General features: G+C 45.8%; 1 protein-coding gene across 1 annotated transcript in view; it reads right to left on the reverse strand.

Moving 5' to 3' along the window:
- INPP5B (inositol polyphosphate-5-phosphatase B) overlaps positions 1 to 22568 on the reverse strand; it is a 48441-nt gene that overhangs the window by 20529 nt on the left and 5344 nt on the right. Inside the window, 3 exon segments of the mRNA XM_030324134.1 lie at positions 376 to 472; positions 19130 to 19205; positions 19208 to 19527. Of these exon segments, the coding sequence (XP_030179994.1) occupies positions 376 to 472; positions 19130 to 19205; positions 19208 to 19527 (493 nt within the window).

A 22568-nucleotide genomic window follows, 5' to 3' on the forward strand; every position in this document is an offset into this window, starting at 1 on the left:
AATGAAAATGTTTCTAATCCTCTACATTTCTAAGGTAGGGTTATACTGCCACTTTCAAACTCTAGATGGGCTACTTGCTAGGTCTGGATCTTGGGAACATTCTATAAAGTCTCTTCTTCACCTGTTTCTGTAGTTGTAAAACAGAGAAAATAATGGAACCTATGTCTTAGGCTAAAATAAGATAATCCAGGTAAAAGCACAGTGCAGGGCACACACAGTAAATGCTCAGGAAGTGTCCAACCCCTTGTTAACCACTTAACCACTGGTTAAGCCAGCCACCCTGGGACAACTTACATCATGCACAGTAATGGTCTCAGTTCTATAATGAGGAAAATTGTGGCCCTAAGAGACACAAATGAAGGGAGAGTGCATTACCTTGTGAGCAAGTTGTCTGCTGTATCCTGACCCCAAGAGCTTTGGTCCACAAGCATGCCTTTCCCATCTGACCTTGAATCATCAAAGTCAAAAACACCTAAGGGGAGGGGGAGGGAATGAAAACACACTTACATATACTTTAATATACAGACCCCCCACTTCTCAAATTGTAGTCTAGGAATCACTGGTTGTCCACATACTTCTTGAAAGCACAGGAAAGGTCTGTGCTGGTGTCTGAGTGAAGCTCCCAGAGCACAGAGAGAGGGAGAAAAAACAAGCATTTCATCCAGAGATCTTTACTTCTGAAAACATAAATATCCCACTGGTCTGACTCCCTTTTCCTAGAGACAAGAGTGCATTACAGAAAAAATAAAACTTTGAAATCTGCAGACCTAAGCTCCATCACCAGCTCTACTATTTACTGACCTCTTGACTTTGGGCAAGGCTTCAATCTCTCTTAATGTCAGTGACTTGACCTACCCTGCTCTTTTCACAGGTTTACTGTAGGGATCAAATAGTTGACATGTAAGAACTTTGGAAGCCACACAGCATATTATGAAATATAAGATAGTGATATCACTCCATTTACTCCAAGTGGAACTTCAAGGAGGAAAGAGGCAAGGGTCAGAGATCTAACACTGGAAAAGGTCTAAGTGCTCTAGAGAATGGGAAGCACTTGTCATTGTTAACAAATTGCCTCAAAACCAAACAGCAAACCAAGGACTTTCAATAAATAAATACTTTGACACAGTTGTTAAACCAAGATAAACCTGAAAAGGAAAATTAATCTGCCAACAGTTTCTTGGCTCCTTAAAAGCCCAATCTGTGGGATGCCTGTGTGGCTCAGTCGGTTAAGTGTCAGACTCTTGATCTCAGCTCAGGTGTTGTTCTCAGGGTCATGAGTTCAAGCCCCACGCTGGGCTCCATGCTGGGTGTGGAGCCTACTTAGAAAATAAATAAGTAAAAAGCCAAATCTCTTGTCAACAGAAAACAGCAATGGAGAAGCCACGGAAAGATGCTGCTTCAACACACAAGTTACCAGGAGCACTGGAGGGATGAAACATCACGAAAGAATTTTGCCCTGAAGACTATTACTAAACATGGATTTTCAACCATGCATTCACAGGAACCAGAAAAAAACAAACTTCAGAGTCGAAAACACACACATACACACACACACAATTTGAAACATGAAAATAATTACATTTCAGTACCTCCAATCAATTCCTAAGGCCTTTCAATTTTGCCTCCTAAAGGCCTCTCAAATCAATATATTCCAATGTCACCCTACTAGCTCGATGTTACCAGCATCTCCCTGGAATGACTTCAAAAACCTGATTAATAGTCTCCTGGCCTCCTTTCTCACCCCTCCATCTCTGACCCAAACTCTACACTGTGGCAAGAGGATTTTTTTTTTTTTTTAAAGGAAGGCTAATCACATCACTTAAATCTTTTAAAAGCTTCCCATTGGATAAACCCAAACCTCCCAATATGGCTGCCAAGTCTTCTTCTGGTCTGATTCCTGCCCACCTGTCCACCTGCATCTTTCACCACAGTCCTCTGGCTCCCTGCCCCCCGGACTGCCACAGTCTAAGTATATTAAAGTTACTGCAGTTATACCATGATCCCATCAGAAACCCACTTCCTTCTTCCTCATTCTGCTTTACAAGGCTTACTCCTACCCATCCTGGGGCCAGGGACTGGCAAACTTTTCTGCAAAGGGCAGAGTGTAAATGGCCGAGGATCTGCAGGCTGTACAGTCTCCATCACAACTATTCGACCCTGCTGGCATAAGGTAAATGGAGCCATAAGCAGGGCTTTGTTCCAATAAAACTTTATTTATAGACATCGAAATCTGAGGATTATATAATTTTTAACTGTCACAAAAAATTATTCTCTTCTAATTCTTTTCAGACATTTAAAACTATAAAAACTATTCTTAGCTCACAGGCTGTACAAAGCAGGCAGTGAGCTGGATTGGGCCCATGACCTGTACTTAGCCAAGCCCTGCTATGGACCACATCTCCAAGGTCACTTCTTCTTTTTTCTTTTTTTTTTTTTAACGTTTATTTATTATTGAGACAGAGAGAGACAGAGAGTGAGCAGGGGAGGGGCAGAGAGAGAGGGAGCTGAGGTCACTTCTTCTAAGATGTCACCATCTCTGACTCCTAGATAAGGTCAGATGCCCTTCCACTGGTGTTCCCACAGCTCCCCGTACGTCTTTCATTATAGCCTAAATTGCTGTGTATTATAACTGTTTCTCCCCCTGGTTAGACTGTGAGCTTACTGGGGACACAACTATGTCTGATTTATTCATCATTGCATCCCCATCATCCAGCATACCAGCCAGCACACAAGCAGTTCAATCACTCAACAATTCAAAAGAAAATACTGGGTGAATATGGATCCCCTATGTGTCTTATATAAATACGTAACATCTAAGCTCAAGTCTGTAGTGTTCTTTTGGAATGTTTCAGGTCATCTTCCCATTGTGTTCGGCATACAACAAAAGTAAGAAAGGAAACTACAACAGGTTGTTTCTAGACTTCTATGACCCCATGGTTAGCTAGTTATCTCTGAGACCCAAATCCCCCACTGTATCCTACCTCTCTTGCTTTACTCTCATTGAACTCTAAAGCTTAGACAGCCAAGGTACTTGACTTAGTGAATGGCATACGGGGACACCTATTAGAATGGTTGAAAACCAAAAAGCTGACTCTACCAATTGCTGGCAAGGATGTGGAGCAGGAGGAACTCTCATGCACTGGTTGTGGGAATGGAAAAAGGTACAGCCACTCTGCAAGCAGCTTGGTAGTTTCTTACAAAGCTAAACGTAGCCTCAACCATATGATCCAGCAATCCCACTCCTAGATACTTATGATTTGAAGTTTTATGTCCATATAAAAACCTGCACATAAATGTTTACGGCAGCTTTATTCATATTCATCAAAAGCTGAAAGCAACCAAGATGTCCTTCAATAGGTGACTGGATAAACAAACTATGGTACTCGTATAATGAAATATTATTCGGCAATAAAAAATAAGGGGTCACCAAATCACCAAAAGACATGAATGAATCTTAAACACATATTGCTAAGTGAAAGAAGCCATTCTGAAAAGGTTACACACTGTAGGATTCCACTTATATCACATCACAGTTAAGGCAAAACTCTAGAGATGGTAAATAGATCAGTGGTCGCCAAGTGTTCAGTGGGTGCATAAGGATTAAGTGAGGGAAGCACAGGGGACTTTTTGGGTCAGTGAAACTATTCTGTAAGAAACTGTGATGATGGATACATGACACTATCTATAGGCTTCAAAACTCATAGAACTATAGCACAAAGAGTGAACTTTAATGTATGCAAATTTAAAAAATCATTTTGGAGGTCAGGGGATCCTGGAGTAAAATACAGGAAATGACAAAGTATCTAACTATATTACAAATGTATGAACAGCCTCAATGAAGAGGACAGAAGAAAAAAGTGCTGACCTAAGTAACTTTGGAAATTAGTGGAACCTCTAAGACTAAAGGCAAAATGAACTGTATGCAAGCACTATACTCTAGCTGAAATGCTGTTTCCCACGGGGATATGGGTTAACAATTGTGAAGTCACTATACCTGGATCCTGGAATTTAACACTTAAGAAGACAGAGGAGGGGTGCCTGGATGGCTTAGTTGGTTGAGCATCCAACTCTTGATTTTGGCTCAGGTCATGATCTCACAGTTTGTGGGTTTAAGCCCCGCCATGCTGACACTGCAGGGCCTGCTTGGGAATTTCTCTCTCTCTCTCTCTCTCTCTCTCTCTCTCTCTCTCTCTCTCTCTCAAAATAAATAAATAAACTTAAAAAAGAAGAAAAAAAAGAAAGAAAGAAAACGGGTAATGGATTGCAGGAGTTGGGTATCTCATTGTAGGGATAAAGAGGTTCCAGATAAACCTGGAAGGGGAAGAGACTAGAATGATCCATGTGGTACTGGATTAGAGCTGGAGATATCAGCATGAGTTCATGTTTACCTAACATACATCCATATGGTTACATGCAGAAATACAGAGGCACACACGTGTAAGTATGCACACATACATTTCCTTGCTCCGTCAGCTAAGAGGGCCTAGAAGCAAGGACCCACCAGTAAGTAGCAAGGACCACTCTTTAATACCCAGATCCTGGTTTCTAATACCATTTATTCACCAATAAAAGGAACCAAGGCTCCTTGAGATATGGTTATCTTAGGTCTGGGGTAGGAAATATACAAGATGGAGCATTTTGTAGTGCCAGAAAACAAGAAAGCACTCAAAAAAAACAAAACAAAACAAAACAAAACAAAACAAAACAAAACAGGGGCACCTGGGTGGCTCAGTGAGTTAAGCGTCTGACTTCGGCACAGGTCATGATCTCACAGTTCATGGGTTCTAGCCCCACGTCGGCTCTCTGTCAGTGGGGAGCCTGCTTTGTAACCTCTGTCTCTCTCCTTCCCTCCCTCTCTCTCTCTCAAAAAAAAATAAACATTTAAAAAAATAAATTAAATTAAATTAAAACACCCACAATGAGGGGAGTATGTCAAGTGAACACAGGAGCCAGCTGAAAGAGCTCCAATGGTCACAGCTGGAACAGTGTGAGCAACAATACTGGATTATAATTCAAAGTATAAAAGAAACAGCCATCAGTCCATAGCGCTACAAATAACTGAATAAAAAAATAAGTGGAGAGGAAAAGACAAATCTGCTCTGAAGAATTTCAAATACTGTAGGTGAACACTCTACCTTCAAGGAGGTAGAGCATGACTCTCCACGGCTCCCCCTGAAACTGCTGTGTTAAGGTTACTGATACGCTTCATTCATGTCGCCAAATCCAGTGGTCAGTTCCCCGGTTTTCAGCTAAGCTCACTTCAACCTCTCTTCGGCAGCACTTGATAGAAACCACTCCTTCCCCCCCCCCCACACACACTTTACTTTCTGAAGGCTCCTCTTTTCTCCATGCACCCACCCCCACCCCCAGGAATGAATCCAGGCTAGGTCCTGGCATGACCGCTTCTCCAGCTACACTCTTTCCCAGCTAGGTGATCTCAGTTTCAGAGTCTTATTTTTTATTTGAAGGTTATTTATTATTTATTTTGAGAGAGAGAGAGAGAGAGAGAGACAGAGAGAGAGAGAGAGAGAGAGAGAGAATCCCAAGCAGGCTCCACACTGACAATGCAGAGCCTGATATGGGAACCCACAAGCCATGAAATCATGAGCCGAAGTCAGACACTTAATGGACTGAGCCACCCAGGTGCCTCTCAGTCTCAGTTTTAAAAACCACCTACATGCTGACCACTCCCAAATTTCCATGCTCCAACCTAGATCTTTCAGCAGAGCTCTAGCTCCTTACCTAACCTGGCCTTCACACCTCTCTGGCCTCATCCACTGTGCTCTACGTCACCCGGTCTGCTCTGGGTCCATTTCCTTTTCTGCTGTTCCTAGAACATGTCAGGCTCATTCCCAACTCAGGGACTTTGATCTTGCTGGTCCCTCTGCCTGGAATGCTTCTCCTTCAGATCTCCACATTACTCACTCCATTTCATTCCAGCCTCTGCTCAGACATCAGGAGGCTGACGCTCTCTCTACCACCCTGCCACCCACATCACTCTATCCCCTTTCTCCAGAACTTCCTAAACTTCCTCTGTTCACGGCACCCTTCCTGTCGCAGTGATTTTTTTCAAAGAGCCTCTAGGCCAAAAGAAATACCTAATAGAGCTGTTCAAGTAGTTAGGGCCAAATAAATTACTAAGTATTTAAGGCCTAACAACTTAAGTAGCAGTTTGAAAACGAATACACATAAATAGAAGGAAAAAATACTATTTGTTTCATTTTAAATAACCACAATTACCTACTAACGAGATGTGCGTGCCTACTGGGTACGTACAACCAACCTCTCAAACTTTGGAATCCGATTGGACACCACGTACAACATGCCACACTGATTTTTGCATGGTAATTTTTTTTAAGTTTATTTATTTTAAGAGAGAGAGAGAGAGAGAGAGAGAGAGAGAGAGAATAGGGGAGGGGCAGAGAGAGAATCCCAAGCAGACTCTGCACTGACAGTGCAGAGCCCAACTCACTCATGAACCATGAAATCATGACCCGAACTGAAGTTGGTTGGTCAACTGGCCCCTGTATTTTTTGTTTTTTAGTTTACTAATTTTGAGAGAGGGCACACGCACAGAGAGAAAGGAAGAGAGAGAATCCCAAGCAGGCTCTGTGCTGTCAGCCCAGAGCCTGGTGTGGGGCTTGAACTCATAAGATCGTGACCTGAGCCGAAATCGAGAGTCGGTCACTTAACCACCTGAGCCCCCCAGGCCCCTACTTGCTTTTGATGACAGCAACCACCAAAAACCCAGCTTCACCTTCCTTTTTTTTTTAAAAAAAAATTTTTTTTAACGTTTTATTTTATTTTTGGGACAGAGAGACACAGAGCATGAACGGGGGAGGGGCAGAGAGAGAGGCAGACACAGAATTGGAAGCAGGCTCCAGGCTCTGAGCCATCAGCCCAGAGCCTGACTCGGGGCTCGAACTCACGGACCGCGAGATCGTGACCTGAGCCGAAGTCAGACGCTTAACCAACTGAGCCACCCAGGCGCCCCATCACCTTCCTTTTGATACAATGTCCTCAGAAGGAATGCGGCACCATCTAATGTTGAAACTGTAAACTACCTGGAGCTAGAACAGACCTCAAGTATCTATGTGCTGACTTTCGAACTTTTACAAGTCCCACAGTGTCCCTGTGAATTCACCACAGAGCCCCAGATACCTCAGCACACAGTCTGGGAACCACAATCTTGTGAAATTTTTCCCTTTAGTACCAATACCATTTGACATTATATCTTGTGAGTATTCATCAGTTTATCGGAGGCTATCCCCACTAAAACGTAAGCTCTGCAAGGCAGGGGCTTTGTCTTTATGCGATTTCCTGGGGACCTGGAACAGCACCTGCAGCAGAGTGGGTACTCGATGTGTTAAATGCATGCAAGTATCCGGAAACTTAAGCTGAAGCCTAGCTGTACCATTATCTTCTTGTGTGACAAGTTCCCTCTTCTCTTTGGGTCTTAGTTTCTTCACTTATAAAGCAGGCACTTCAGTATAAATATCTTTATACTTTACAATGAGCAAAGGCAAATTAAGGAATATGGGTTAGAGCTCTGCTTCTGCATGTCAGTGCTAAGGACTCAGGATCTTGTTTTGGGGCTTCCTAGTAAAGGCTTCGTAAGTTCCTAGGAAGGGCCAGACTGGAAGAACATCTCCTGGGGACAGGTGGTTCGTCCCTATGGATTCAGCTTCTGTCCATGAGTGGGCAGTGTACTGGAAAATCGCCCTGCAGGCCTACATCACCATGTCTGCCGCAGGAACCAGCCCAGCGACGACCAGAACATCTTCATTCTTCACTCTACGAGTGGAAAGTTTAAGGCGTGACCTGGGGGATTTCCAGCCACAGAACAGTCTTCTCGGGATCTCTTCTCCCCTGGATCTAGCACGGCGGCTGGCTATCAGCAGCTCTTAACCAAATTTACCATCACCCAGCCCCCTGGCTCCTTCTCAACCACAGCTTCCTGTTTCTTCCTCCTCTTCTGCTTCCCTACTCCTACTCTGCCCTTTTTCCAACCTCAGACCTCCAATCCTTTGTCACCCAATCTAACAGATGACATCTGGGTTTTTCCTTTCTTCCCATGTTCATTCACTAAGTCCTATAAATCCTCTCTCCTAAATATTTTTATACCTGACCCTCTTCCCTATCCCTACTGTCATGCCCGAGATTAGGCCCTTACAATTTCTGGAAAGCACATTCAATGATTTCCCTGCCTCCATCACAACCCCCCCTCCAGTCCATTCTGCCACCATCTAGAAGAAAACATAAATCTGAGGTCATTGCTGTGCCTTAAATCCCCTAATAACTTCTTTTTCTTTTTAAAGTTTATTTATTTGGACAGAGAGAGTGTGCATGCGTGAGCCGGAAAGAAGAGAGAGAGAGGGAGAGAGAGAATCCCAAGCAGTTACTTGGGGCTCAAACCCACGAACTGTGAGATCATGATCTGAGCTAAAATCAAGAGTCTCATGCTCAACCAACTGAGCCACTAAGGCGCCCCTCCCACAATAATTTCTATCAACTATCGAATCAACCCCAAACCTATGAGTATTACACACAAGGACCTTTGTAATTCACCCAGACCCCCTTTCCAGCCCCATCTCCCACCGCCCCCATCCAGTCACACCAAAACGATTTCTCTCTTTATTATTATTTTTATTATTTTTAATGTTTATTTATTTCTGAAGAGAGAGAGAAACAGAGCACAAGAAGGGGAGGGGTAGAGAGAGACACACACACAGAATCTGAAGCAGGCTCCAGGCTCTGAGCTGTCAGCACAGAGCCTGATGTGGGGCTCGAATTCACCAACCCTGAGATCGTGACCTGAGCCGAAGTCGAACACTTAACTGACTGAGCCATGCAGGTGCCCCACGATTTCTCTTTAGATGCTGTCTCCTCACCCCACCCCTGATCCTAACCAGTCCTCAATCCCACCTTCGTGTGGTAGACATCATCCTTTCAGACTCTGCTCAGTGTTCACCCCCTTCAAAAGGTCTTCTACTGGTCCTCTCCTTGTATTTTCATACAGCTAGTGCTTGCCTCAATCAAGGCATTTATCATAATAGAACCGCCACTGTGTTCACCTCTTTTTGTCTTACTTCTTTAGCTAGACCACAAGCTCCTTGGGAGCAGGGGCTGATGTTTTTTCCTCTGTGGACCTGGGCTTACCACAATTTATGGAACATATTAGGCAGTGAGTAAACACACAGTGAACAAAGAGCCACAGGGCAGAGATCAAGCTCACTGTCATTTCTGGGTGCTTACTTGATGACCACCTTTCACACCTACAATTGAAACCATTTCCCTGTAAGAGGCTACCTAGTAAGTAGGTCAACCATGGTAACAGCTTGGTCTGGATGTATAGAACTGCTGAAGTGTTTTGCTTTTCTTGCAAATCCTGTGCATTGCACTGTATAGTTTACAGGACCAAAACCCTTCTCCCATGCCTGGCTACACAGACAACACTGCCCCTGGAGGCTCCTTCCTTAGCTCAAGCAGCAGTAGTGCCTAACACGGATCCACGATTCTGATCTCGAACACTTGTACACTTGGGGCCAAGCGTACTTTGGAATTCAGAATTTGGGGGATCTTAAAAAGCTAATATGTGACCTATGCTGTATATAATACAACACCCCCCAGCAGAGTCTGAGGCAACACTGAGGAATCAAACACTTTGATATTTCCACAGTGCGACGTAGGAGTAGTAAAGTGTGGGGGGATAAATAAAGCCTATAAATAGTCTCATGTCAGTTCAAGCGAGTCTTGCTGCCAAAGTGGGCTTGGGCCAAACTTATACAATTTTTTTTTTAGTCTTTGGAGCTTTTAGGACTTCAGAACTGCTAATAAGGGATTGAAGACGGTAGTTAAGAGCATGGCCTGCTGTTGTCTACACACATCAAAAAGGACTAGAGTGTGTGTCTATGTCCATCTATAACACAAGCTTATGAATATATCGATAAATTTTACAGACACATATGTACACATACGTATCCTGGAAGGGTAGAAACCACAATGTCAACAGAAATCATTTCTCAACGGTAGGACCTCTTTTGCTTTTTGCTTATAGGCACTTCCAAAAGCAGCTACAATGTGTATTTTATTGTAGGCACATTTATCATGGGTTTTGAAATCAAAGACCCAGGTTCCAATTTTAACCCTGCCACTCATTAGTCGTTTGACCTTGGGCAAGTTACCCAATTTCTCTAGCTTTGGCCTCTTCCGCCGATCAGAGACAACAGTGTATTTGCTGTACGTGACTGCTGTCTTCTCTCCCTGTGGCTAACTGGAGGCTCTCCCTCACTTCAAGGCCAAAAGGTGCTCTAAAAGCCAAACCGGACCTGTTGAAGGCCCAGAGCTACAAAACAAAGACAAGAGGCAAGGTCTTGATGCCAACATCTTGTAGCCAGGCCTATCACTGACCTAGGGTTGGGGCTTTTTCCAAAACAGGACGTGACACAAGGAAAAAAAAAAAAATCCAGACCCAAATACAAGTACCCTACTTCTTTGGAGACCTGTACGAAAGCAGCAGCATTCTTTCTTTTTTTCTCCCAGGAACACTATTTCTTAATTCAGTGGCTCCTTCTGTCTCCTCCTGTTGCTCTGTTTCCCCCTGCAGGTCCCCTAGTTATTTGCAGATGCTCCCATATCCAGACCAGTGCTGTCCAAGAGAACTTTCTGTGATGACTGAAAGGTTCTACAGCTTTGCTGCCCCTGGCCACATTGAGACACCTGAAATGTTTCTAGAGTGAACGGGAAACTGGATTTTGTATTTTATTCACCTAAGTTAAATGTTAATAGCCACATGCGGCTACCACAGTGGACAGATGCAGACCTAGGTCACACTCCTTCTCTTCAAGAATCATCGGCCACCACAGTTCGCTCCAAATGGAGCTGTCCAGCTCTGCCAGAACTAAATCCTGCCACCGCCTACTGTCTGCATTTCCACAAGGAAGTTCTGTGCACGGCGGGGGCCCAGGTGAAGGTGCGGTTTGACCTAGGGCCCTCTCCCTGAGCTCCCCCTTTGTCATCTGTACCAGCCCTGTCCCCGCCAGCCTAGTCTGCAACCCTGCCATCCACCCACACCTCTCGTCCCAGGGCCCCAAGAGCTGGTCAGTCACCAATGTCTTTGTTCCCAAGGATGCCTTTCTTCAGGCCATCCTCTCCTCACTTGTCACTGCAAGAGTCTCTCTTATCACCGCAAGAGCCTCCCACTACAGGAGCTTCCCACTTCTCACTACCCAACTTGGTCTCTGGATGTGGCCAGACTGAACTCTGATTTTAGTTAGGTCTCCCTGCTCTTAAGCTTTCAGCACTGCACCGATGCCTGGAGGTTAAGATACAGACTGGTTGAACTGGCAGATGAGGCCCTTTGCAAACTGGCTCTCCTCAGTCACCTAAAAGCAGCCAGATCTAAATAGACAGGTTCGCCCTGCGTGCCACCCTCACCCCTGGCTCCAAGGGAAGCCCCTCCTACTTGCTGGCCACCTCTCCTGCAAAGCCCAGCCTCCACTCCTACGAGCTCCTTCCTCTTCTTCCTGATGCCCCACTACCATCACCACACTATCCGAGGTAGTCATCCCTCCGACTTCTGAAGGCCTTTCTTGTCCATATAACTGGTGTGGCACTTTTAAGAGAAATTAGTGTTTTTGGAAATAAGCGTTAGGCTTTGGAATGAAACAGATCTGGCTCTTTTACTGGCTCTGTCCACGACCTCATATGAAACCTCAAGCAAATTACTGCATCTGTGTCCTCATTTGTAAAATGTGGATAATACCACCAAACTTAGAACCCAAAAGAATAACCAAACGAAATCTACATGGGTCAAGAGCCTAGCACAATGCCTGGTGCACAGCAGATGGGCAGGAACTGTTAGTTCTTTCCCCTCTACCACTTTTTCCCCCAGCTCTGCCACTCTTTTTTTTTTTTTTTTTTTTTTTTTTTTTAGCGTTTATTTATTTTTGAGACAGAGAGAGACAAAGCATGAACGGGGGAGGGTCAGAGAGAGGGAGACACAGAATCTGAAACAGGCTCCAGGCTCTGAGCTGTCAGCACAGAGCCCGACGCGGGGCTCGAACTCACGGACCGCGAGATCATGACCTGGGCCGAAGTCGGCCACTTAACCGACTGAGCCACCCAGGCGCCCCCCAGCTCTGCCACTCTTAACCCCCCACTGCTCTGATAATGAACACTACCATTTATCAAGTTACCTTCTAATCACATTAGACGTTAAAACCCAGATCTGCTTGACTCCACAGTCACCCCCTTTGCAAGCACGAGCACAGGATCTTCAAGGAAACTATCAACTCATAGAGGTAAGTAGCAAATGAGTAGAAGGGTTGAGTCTGCTTAGATAACAAAGCAAAAGTACCACCATGGTGTCCACAGGGTGTGCGGGTGTGTGGTTGCCATTGCTGGGTGTAGATCATGTCCTGCCCTTGCTGAGTATCTACTAGACAGGTCTAGGAGGAGATGTCCCTTCCTATCTTCTCAGTCAGTCACTGGCCTTTGCATTCCAAATCCAGCACACCAGAAGAACCTGCAAAACCATGCGAGCAAAATCCCTGATGTTTCAAATTGGCAGGAGTGAGTGAGTTGGTTCAACGCTTACCAGTGACACAGAGGGGGCCATGCCAAGGGCTCTCTCAGTCTGAAACAGGGAGACACATACCAGCAAGAGGTACTTCAATTCACAGGAAGATAAACAGATCCAGATAAACAGATCCAACTACCCAGAATCCAAATCAGGCTGTGTTAATGACAATGATAGTAGTATTATCATGAATAATATTAATAGCAAATTCTTAAGGCTTACTACATGCCAGGCATGGTTTTAAACACTTTACATATGTTTAATCTTCAAAACTGTTCCATCGGATGAAGTAAGTGCTATTATTATCTGCACTTTGCAGACCAGAAGTTAACTAATTTGCCCCAAAACACACAGATAGTAAATGGCACAACCAGGATTCAAACCCAAGGAATCTGGGTCAAGAGTTTGTGTTCTTTTTTCTTTCTTTTTAAATTTTTTTTTTACATGTATTTATTTTTGAGAGACAGAGAGAGACAGAACACAAGTGGAGGAAGGACGGAGAGAGAATGAGACACAGAATCCGAAGCAGGCTCCAGGCTTCAAGCTGTCAGCACAGAGCCTGACATGGGGCTCGAACTCACAAACCATGAGATCATGACCTGAGCTGAAGTCAGACGCTCATCTGACTGAGCCACCCAGGCGCCCCAAGAGTTTGGGTTCTCAACCAATAAACAATAGCAAGATATCAACTATCAGAAAAACATGAGGTTCAGAAAGTATTTCTGGCAGAAGAAATAATTTCAGTACAAAGACAGCATTATGGCATCCTCAGAAAATAGTAGTAATAAGTAGTATAAACAAGTACAAAGAAAAAGTTTTGTTTGAGAAGGATTAGGGGACACGGAAGTAGAGTACAGGGATTAGGGCTCAAGCATTAGATTCAAACAGACAATTTGAGTTCTGTTCTCAACTCTGTCACTGACCAGTGAGTGATCACAGGCATGTTACCTACCCTATCTGAGCCTCTACCTCTCCATCTGAGAAATGGACATCCTCTTACAGAACTTTTGTGGCATAGTGTGAGCCCCACAGACCCACAGTAAGTGCTTAATAAATGGTAACTGCTAATAATAATAATAGTTTGATAGCAATACTTTTTTTTTTAATTTTTTTTTTTTTTTAAATTTTTTTTTTTTAATGTTTATTTATTTTTGAGACAGAGAGAGACAGAGCATGAACGGGGGAGGGGCAGAGAGAGAGGGAGACACAGAATCGGAAGCAGGCTCCAGGCTCTGAGCCATCAGCCCAGCTCAGAGCCCGACGCGGGGCTCGAACTCACGGACTGCGAGATCGTGACCTGGCTGAAGTCGGACGCTCAACCGACTGCGCCACCCAGGCGCCCCTTTAATTTTTTTTAATGTTTATTTATTTTTGAGACAATGCGAGAGACAGAGTGCAAGCAGCGGAGGGACAGACAGAGGGAGACACAGAATCTGAAGCAGGCTCCAGGCTCCAAGCTGTCAGCCCAGAGCCCGACACGGGGCTCAAACTCATGAACCATGAGATCGTGACCTGAGCCGAAGTCGGACGCTTAACTGACTGAACCACTCAGGCGCCTCGATAGCAATACATTTTAATAAACAAATTTTTATTTTAAAAATTTGTTCAGGGTTCATGAGTTTGAGCCCCGTGTCAGGCTCTGGGCTGACAGCTTGGAGCCTGGAGCCTGCTTCAGATTCTGTGCCTCCCTCTCTCTCGGTCTCTCTCTCTCTCTCAAAAATAAGCATTAAAAAAAATGTTCAAAAAAAAAAGATTTTTTAGGAATAAATACATACTAGTAATAAATGGCCAAAGTGTAAGGTTTTGAACCCCATGTAGAGTTTGGATTTTACTCTATGATGAGGGGGAACCAGGGGTGCCTGGCTGGCTCAGTTGGTAGAGCTTGTGACTCTTGATCCCGGGGCAGTGAGTTCAAGCCCCACAGTGGACATGCAGTCTATTTTTTAAAAAAGGGAGAGCCGGGAGCTACGTATAGTCCACAGTGCGGGGAAACTCTGAAGAGAAGTCCAGAACACAGGGCACCCGGCATTACAAACAACGGTCAGCCTGGCCAGCACCCCAGATAGTTGTTACTTTCTTAAAAGTCAAATAACCATGCTTCTTAGTTTTCTCTCTGTTTCTTTAGACATCTCTAAAAACACATCCTGTGCCCTGCGGATCCATAAGCCCTGGACTCAAACTCTACCTGCACCCTGTGCAAATCCAACTTAGGTTGGCAAGGACTAAATGTGACCGGTTTAGCTTTCAAGGAGGAAGACTCCAGTGCACCCAGTTCACAGCAACAGACTGTAGTCGTGACAAGTTATTGGACAGATTACTTGACTCTTTCCCTCCAGGCTCTCCCTCCACTGGACCTTCTGGTCTGTGGTCTGGTGATAAAGCTGAAAAGAGAAGTGGGTAAGAGCAAACCAGGAAGAGAGGGGAGAGAAGTTCAGAGCACACTCAAAGAGGAAGGGGGCAGGAGCTTTTCAAGTGACTAAGCACTTGAGGCGATGAACTGCGCGGGTCTCTATAGCTCAAAGACTACAGACATTTTTTGAGCACCTGGTGATGTGCAAGGCACTCAGGCTGGCATGTGGGGAGGAGAGAGGATGCAAAATGCTAACAACAGCAAGTTCAAGCTTGTAAAAATGTAGCTGAATGAGCAGTCAACAAAGATGAAAACGCACAGGGTTTTATCCAGAAATTACAAGTAGTCAAGTTCGAAGGAAGAGGAAATGAAGGGGAGTTGGGGCAGATAAGACTAGATAAGATAAGAGGGGGCTGAAGCCAGGCTGTGCAGGACTTGAACTGTCATGCAAAAGAATCTGAACTTTATCCTGTGGGCAACAGAGAGTGGCACAACATTCAAGTTCACATACAAAATAGGGCATGATAAAAGTTAGAGGCTAGGGAGATCCCGAGGGAGAAGCAGCCTTAAGGTTAGGAAGACTTGGAAGGAGACCACTGGGTTCATTCAAGTAAGACGATACTTACGTGAACTATGGGGATTAAAAAATAACGTGGTTATTAGAAGAGGAGAGGGAAGAGTCCAGGATGACAGAGATTTTAAGAGACTGCATTCACGGAAAAGAAATTGGAGGGAGAGAGAGCAGTAAGAAGATAATGACTAGTTATCTGGAAGAATCTGGCCTAGGATAGGCCCTGAAGAGGGCAGCCAGTCTCTAAGCTCTGGAAAGTGGGCATTTGCAATTTCTGAGTGTGTTTCCCAAACAAAAGCATCTCTAAATAACTTAGAGGTGACCTTCTTGGAGGCAAACATTCATTCTCATTGCATAGATGGAAGAGAGGAAAGTCAAGAGACATGTCTAATATTGTACCAAGGTGCAAGAAGGAACATAAAAAAATAAATAAGTAAAAATTAGACACACACTTTTTTCAAATCCTCACCATTCATTTTTGCTAGTTTCAGTTTGCATATGCATGAGGGGTGGTAAAGCCTACAAATTTGTTACAGTATATTTTAAGCAGCAAAGAAATCATGCAAGTCAGCTGGCTTCTATGTTCCAACCCTGTCTTCCCTCTAATAAATATTGATGCCTCTCTTCCTGAACCTTCAGTCCCTGAGGATTTTTCTGTGCAAAGCTCCACTTCTAAATGAATGCTTGTGGGTCACCTGGCTTGCTCAAGACTCCCCCTGTAGAATTCCAACACAAACTGTTTTCTGAGGGAAGGAAAAGTCGTCTGGGGATTCTCCTGTTCTAGAAACAAACAGGAGGCTAAATGGGACAAACAGGGAAAATGGAGAAGGGAACAACAAAAGGAGGAAGAAAAAAGGAGCACAGTTCTCTTTTGTTTAAACAAAGTGATCCAAACTCATTTGCTTAGGGGCCTTCAGAGCTTAGGGGCCCACAAAGGCAGAGAGAATGGGCAACGTTCCTACCTGCAGGATAAATATCTAGGAGAATTCCTCTTCGCTGCTAAAAGGATAGGTTGGTCACACAGATTTTACTTCTTGAAAGAGAGAAAGAGAGAGAGAGAGAGAGAGAGAGAGAGAGAGAGAGAGAGAGAGAGAGAGAGAGAGAGACGGACCAACCCAGGGGCTATTTTTCCCACATTCTCTCTGGCTTCTACCCTGGTAATCTAGGTTACCCTTTATGCTGCCCTGAGATATAAATAGCATTCATTTCCTTTCTCAGGCCAGACAGATTCTAATGCTGTTTTCTGGGTCCAGGGGCAAAAATACTCATGGCGCATCTCATTCTAAATGTGAGTTATTACAAAGCTGCCTCACTTTGAATCAGCCATGGAATAAGAAAACCACTTCAAAAGACCAACATTTGAGTGTTATTACCGCTTTGTTAAATTAGCCCAGAAGAGCACCCGATGGGACTTCTGAGTAGTTCTTTCCCTTTCTAGCACATGTCTCAGAATCTTCCAGAACACAGCTCCAGGTCTTTGCCCAATCTCTACCAAACTTGGCCTGACACCCCCAAATTCGGCAGAGACAAATCAAAGAATGGACATTTGGGAGAGAAGCATCAAAGTGAGCTCTTTCCTTTCTCTACCAAAACAAAGGCGAGATGTGAAGACCAGATTCCCCTGGCCGCCAAATTACCTACGCCTTTGAGGTACTCTTATCCCTTTGGCTCACCCTATAAGGACCACTGACTGCCCTGCTGGGTTAACCCTACACTCTCTTACCTCAATGTATGGACTGTCAGCTCCTTGAGGGAGCCTTGTTTCTCCTAAAGTACATCACAAACAGCATTTTTAAGCAGCCTTTCGCCTCAGGTTGGTTCCTCAGGCTATCCAGAAGTGGGTATTTTGATCATACGCGTATAGAAAGAACCAAATCCACTACCTGTTTCCCTGGGCGCCTGGACTATCCAGTACGTCAGAGGAGGCCCCAAAAGTTTCTCCTACCTGTTGTAGAAGATGTGACTCTCCTCTGAGGCCAGAGCAACTTTGGAAGCAGAGATGAGAGGCAGAACTGGGGGCTGGGTACCATCTCTTCCCAGTTTTAACATGATTCATTTGGCAATTTTAATTAACTTAAATTGAATTTAAATGAACTTAATTTATAAATGAGTAATCTATAAATTAAACTTAAATTAAAACTTAGCACTTTAGTGTAACCCCACTTACCGTAGGTTATTATGATGGGGCCAAATCATTTTAGACTAAAAATAAAACCAAAACCTTGACGACAATTCCTCACCAGCATGTGACTCGGTTTTGTTTTTTGAAAGCAAAAGAAAGATTGTGAGATCCCTGCGCGTTTATCACCCAGGGGCAGATAACTGGCTTCAGAGCTGTCCTGACTTCTCACAGAAGACCTTTCTCTCCACGTAGGGAATGAAGCACTCCAGCAACCTGGCCCTGGCATGCTGGCTGAGAAAACACAACCCGCCTCTTTCTGCTGCCACTGGGCCTGTTCTTAATGGTAAGCTCTCACCTGTCCCAGCACCACAGCCCGGGATGTCATGGGAACTGAAGCAACAGCTGTCTCAAGATCAAGTCCTTCAAGTGAGCTGAGATAAGCCCCAGAAAGATGCAAACTATCAGCACCATCAGGCGCTTCAAACGCCTCTTGTGGCAGCTGCAATGAAGGAAAAGCATAAGCACTGAGGAAGTCTTTCGCTCACCCAATTTCCTCTCGTTTTACAAACTTTGTGCAACGTGCTATCCGCACCCCACCCCCGACGCCCCAGCCCCTCATAGTTTCCAAGCCTTATAAGAGCAAGCGGAGTGCTGGCCCACACTTACACAGCCACTTGACAGACTCTTCATCTCTCGCAGATGGTTGAGAAAGGAGGCACGAATGGGTACCAGTGGTCATGCCAAAGCTCTCACGTAACTGGAGCCGCATGGGCGCACCCAGGGGAAAAACATACCAAGGGAGCCCGTGCAGAAAATCAAGGGGCTGTTCAGAAAATACAGGTCTGCAGGTCCTCCCAAAGCACCAGACTGACGCAAACTTCAGCCCTGGGCCTCTTGCTTTCCAAAAGACAACCTCCTGTTCAACAATTGGCTTTTTGTGCTGCACAACACTACCCACTAAGGGCTGGGTGGAAAAAATCTAGTCCCTTTCACCTGTAACCTCATCCTGGCCTCCAGTCCCACGGTGAACAGGGCTCTCTTGGACCCTGGATCTGTGCACAGCCCCATCACACGGGCCAAAGACTGACAAGAGAGCCAGGCAGCCCAATACACACACCATTCCTCGCCCAAAGGAAGGCTCGGTCATGGCGAGCGCACCCCCAACACAGGCCAACCTCGGAAGGTCAGGATGGAGAAACTGAGGCTCAGAGAGAGGCAGCGACTGGCTCCAGGGCACACAGCGAGTCGGGAACGGCGCTCTACTACAACCTCAGCCTCCAGATTCCGGGGTACCACACAGCGGTCCGCCTGCCCTCACCACGCCGGCTAAGAATAACATCCCCTCGGAACTTCAGCCCCAGCGTTCCCGCCCCCGAAGGGCCAGGACCTTGGTCATTGCCCCGCGCGTCCACCGACCAAACCGCACACCCTGCCCACCCGCGGGCCGGGCCCGCCGCCGCCCCCGACCCAGAGGCCCAACCCAGGTTCCCACAGCCCGCCAAAGACCTGCAGAGTCGCACTCCCGAGAGCCGGAGGCGGCGGACATTTCCCAGCCAGTTTCTTCAAGCTCTTCATCACGCCGCTCGCGCCGCCCCGCCCGCGCTGCCCGCTCCGCCCCCAGAAGGGCCCGCCCCCGCGTGCCACCTCCACCAATCGAAGGCCGATACTCTCCATAGCCCCACCCCCCCCCCGAAAGTAATGAGACCGCCCCCGCAGCCGCACTTCCTCCAATCTCCACCGCCCCTTTCGAGACGGATACCTGCCTCCGCCAATTCCGGCGCATGGCGGCCGGGGGCCCGGGGCAGAGTTCCAACCGAGCGGCGTGGGCGGATCGGGCTCCAGCCGGGTGCACCTGTATACAGACAGCCACAGGAATTCAGGATCCGGGGTCGCCGGGTCGAAACCTGTGGCAGGGAAAAGGAGGGAATGCTGAGCCACGGGCTTGAAGAGCCAGTTCCACCTCTGCACGACTGTAGGCCGGTGAGCAAATCGCTCAGCCTTTCCGGAGAGTCTCCAAGCCTGTTTCCCGGAGCACTGGGTGCATCTGGGATTCAAATGCAATAATAAATGTGGAAAAAGAAAAAAGTGCCCTTCCAAGCTAGACCCGCGCTACTCCCCGTGGTAACTATGTGCTAAGGTGTGTGCTTCATATGTGTATTACTTCTTAATCCTCACAACTAAGTGTAGGAAGTGAGGAACTATTATCCCATAGAAGCTGTGCTCAGAGACCGTAAGTCTTAGGTCGCAGAGTGAGAGGCACAGTGGGAACTCAAATAGCTGTCAGTACTAGGGAGTGGGTTGGGTGCTTTAATTACCCATAATCTCCGTCAGCAACTTGTAAGCTACTCCTAGTAAAAACACACTCTAGGTAAAAGTAGTGTGTTTGCTATGAGATATGCCTTCAAGACAGGTCCTCTCAAGACAAGACCTCTGGTTCCCCTTTAACAGATTGCCACCTCTTCCTGGAAATTCTTGAGTGCTTCTGCCTCTCACTCAAACCCACTTCTGTCTGGGCCCCGAATGCTTTTGGTCTCCTATGCTATCTTGCCTGCTCTTCTTGTAAAACTGCATGAACCTGACCGAACCTAATTGGATTTGCAGGGACATCATAAATGAAGAAACTTGGGTTCCAGGCCCCAGTATGGCACCGGCAGAAATAGCTTTTAAGTTCTTTTCAGTATTTGCTTAGTGTTAATCCATATTAGGCCTCATCTAATCCTCATAAATCTCTTGGAGTAGTAGGTAAGGCAGGTTCATATCATTGTACAAATGACAAAGCCAAGACCTAAAGAAATAAAATACACTGTTCACATTCACAACTAGGAAGTGGAAGAGCTGGGATCTGAACTGAAATCTCTGGACCCCGGGGGCATGGGTTAGAGCCTGGGGTTCCAAACCCCGTCCCATCAATTCAATTGAGAAATGACCTTGGGTAAGTTACTTACCTTCCCTATGTCAATTTATTCATCTATAAACAGCATGTCTACTCTTTAGTATTGCTCAAGGGACAGGAGAATATGGTTGGTGTGCATGGTCCAGATGTCTAGAAAAATGTCTGGCACATAGTAGGTGCTCAGTTAGGGTTCTCTAATTCTTTTCTCTAATTGTGGTCTCTTGACCAAGGCACTTCTACTCCCTGGCCTTTTGTGCTGCACGTTATCCACCAGGGACCAGGTGGAGAAAACCTAGTTCCTCTCACCTTTCACCTCAACCCTCATCCTGGACTCCAGTCCCTTTATCTGTAAAAGGCAAGGGTTGGGCTGGTAGGCACCCAAGGCTTCACCAGTGAGAGTTCCCTTCTTACCCAGGTCCCTCCCTGAGGGAGTCCACGTCATGATGACTACTCAGGGAACTTGATTCAGTGCAGTGTCCCTGCTGGCTATCCCAGGTGTGGTCCCCAGAAGGCAGAGCAGGTAAAGGGACTGATAGACAGATATGTAAGCCTAAAAGAGCAAAGTCATCCTTGACTCCTCTCTCTCTCCAGACTCACAGCCAGGCACCAAGCTCTGTTCTTCATTTCAACACATATCCATGAAGTGCCTCCTGAGTGCCAGGCACTGTTCGAACCACTGGGGTAAAGTTATGAACACAACCCAAACTCATTGCCCATGTGGTACGTGCATTTTCTTCAGCTCGATCTCCGGTGCACCCTCTCCTCTCCATCCCTAGCCCAAGCCTCAGGTTTTATGCCGGAACCCCTGCAATGCACTCCCGGTGAGCTCCCTGCTCTAGTCTCTCCCCTTTGGAACCAGTTGCCAGAGGAACTTTTCCTTCATGCAAATCCTACCTTGTCATTCCTAGGTTTAAAACTCTTACAGCTCCCCACAAGCTGTAGGGCAAAGTCCAAGGTCTTTGTTCGTTGTTTAAAACCCTTCTTGAGCTGTCTCTGCTGGCCTCGGCTGGCTCAGCTCTCTCCACACCCTCCTATCTCCAAGTTCAATCCCATTCAACAACCTGCTCTTCCTTCTGACAGCCGTCTCCCCCTTGTTGCCTGCCTGGGAAAAACCTTGTTCATCTTTCAGGTCTTGGCTTACATATCACCTCCTCCATGAAGCCTTTCTTCACTGAGCCGTTTCTATGGGATAGGAAACACTTTTGTAAAAGATTCTGCATCAAAACACAAGAGCAAGGGGCGCCTGTGTGGTTCAGTCAGTTGAGCATCCAACTCTTGATTTCGGTTCAGGTTGAGATCTCACGGTTCGTGGGTTCAAGCCCCATATCAGGCTTCATGCTGGTAGTGTGGAGCCTGCTTGGGATTCTCTTTCTCCCTCTCTTTCTCTCTCTCTCTCCCCCTCCCTTCTCTAAAAATAAATAAATAAACTTAAAAAATGTTTTCATAGCATTAAACACACACACACACACACACACACACACACACACACACGAGCTCAGCTCTTCTGGAGGACACTATGTAGTCCTGTCTAATCCTGGCTCCATAGTTTACCAGCTGTGTACTCAGGCAAGACACTTAGCCTCCCCGAGCCTCAGTTTCCTTGTCTGTAAAATGGAGACATTGCTAATACCAACCTTGTAAGGTATGGTAAGGAAAATAAGATAATGTGCAAAAAGTTCTTAGAACAGCATCTAACACACACTGAGTCAACAATGAATGTTAGCTAAGTTACGGGCCCTCTTGTACAGAAGGAAGAAGCAGGTTTTGAGCTCCTAGTGTGTGCTGGGCACTTTCACATGTATTCTCCCATTGAATTCTCACTACTCCATGAGGAAGATATTCTTTACAAGTCTACAAAACCAAGGTTCAGAGAGGTGAGGTGGTTTGTCCCAAGACACATCATCAGCAAAGATAGGTTTCAAATGCAAGGGACTGTGCAGCTTAAAAGTCCATGTTCTTTGCTGTTATTACTATTATTACCCCTCCTACATCTACTAATAATAATCATAAATTGAGTTATCCTTATTAGTTGAACCTTTGGAGACAAATTTC

The sequence above is a fragment of the Lynx canadensis genome, chromosome C1, assembly GCF_007474595.2.
Source record: "Lynx canadensis isolate LIC74 chromosome C1, mLynCan4.pri.v2, whole genome shotgun sequence".
NCBI lineage: Eukaryota > Metazoa > Chordata > Mammalia > Carnivora > Felidae > Lynx > Lynx canadensis.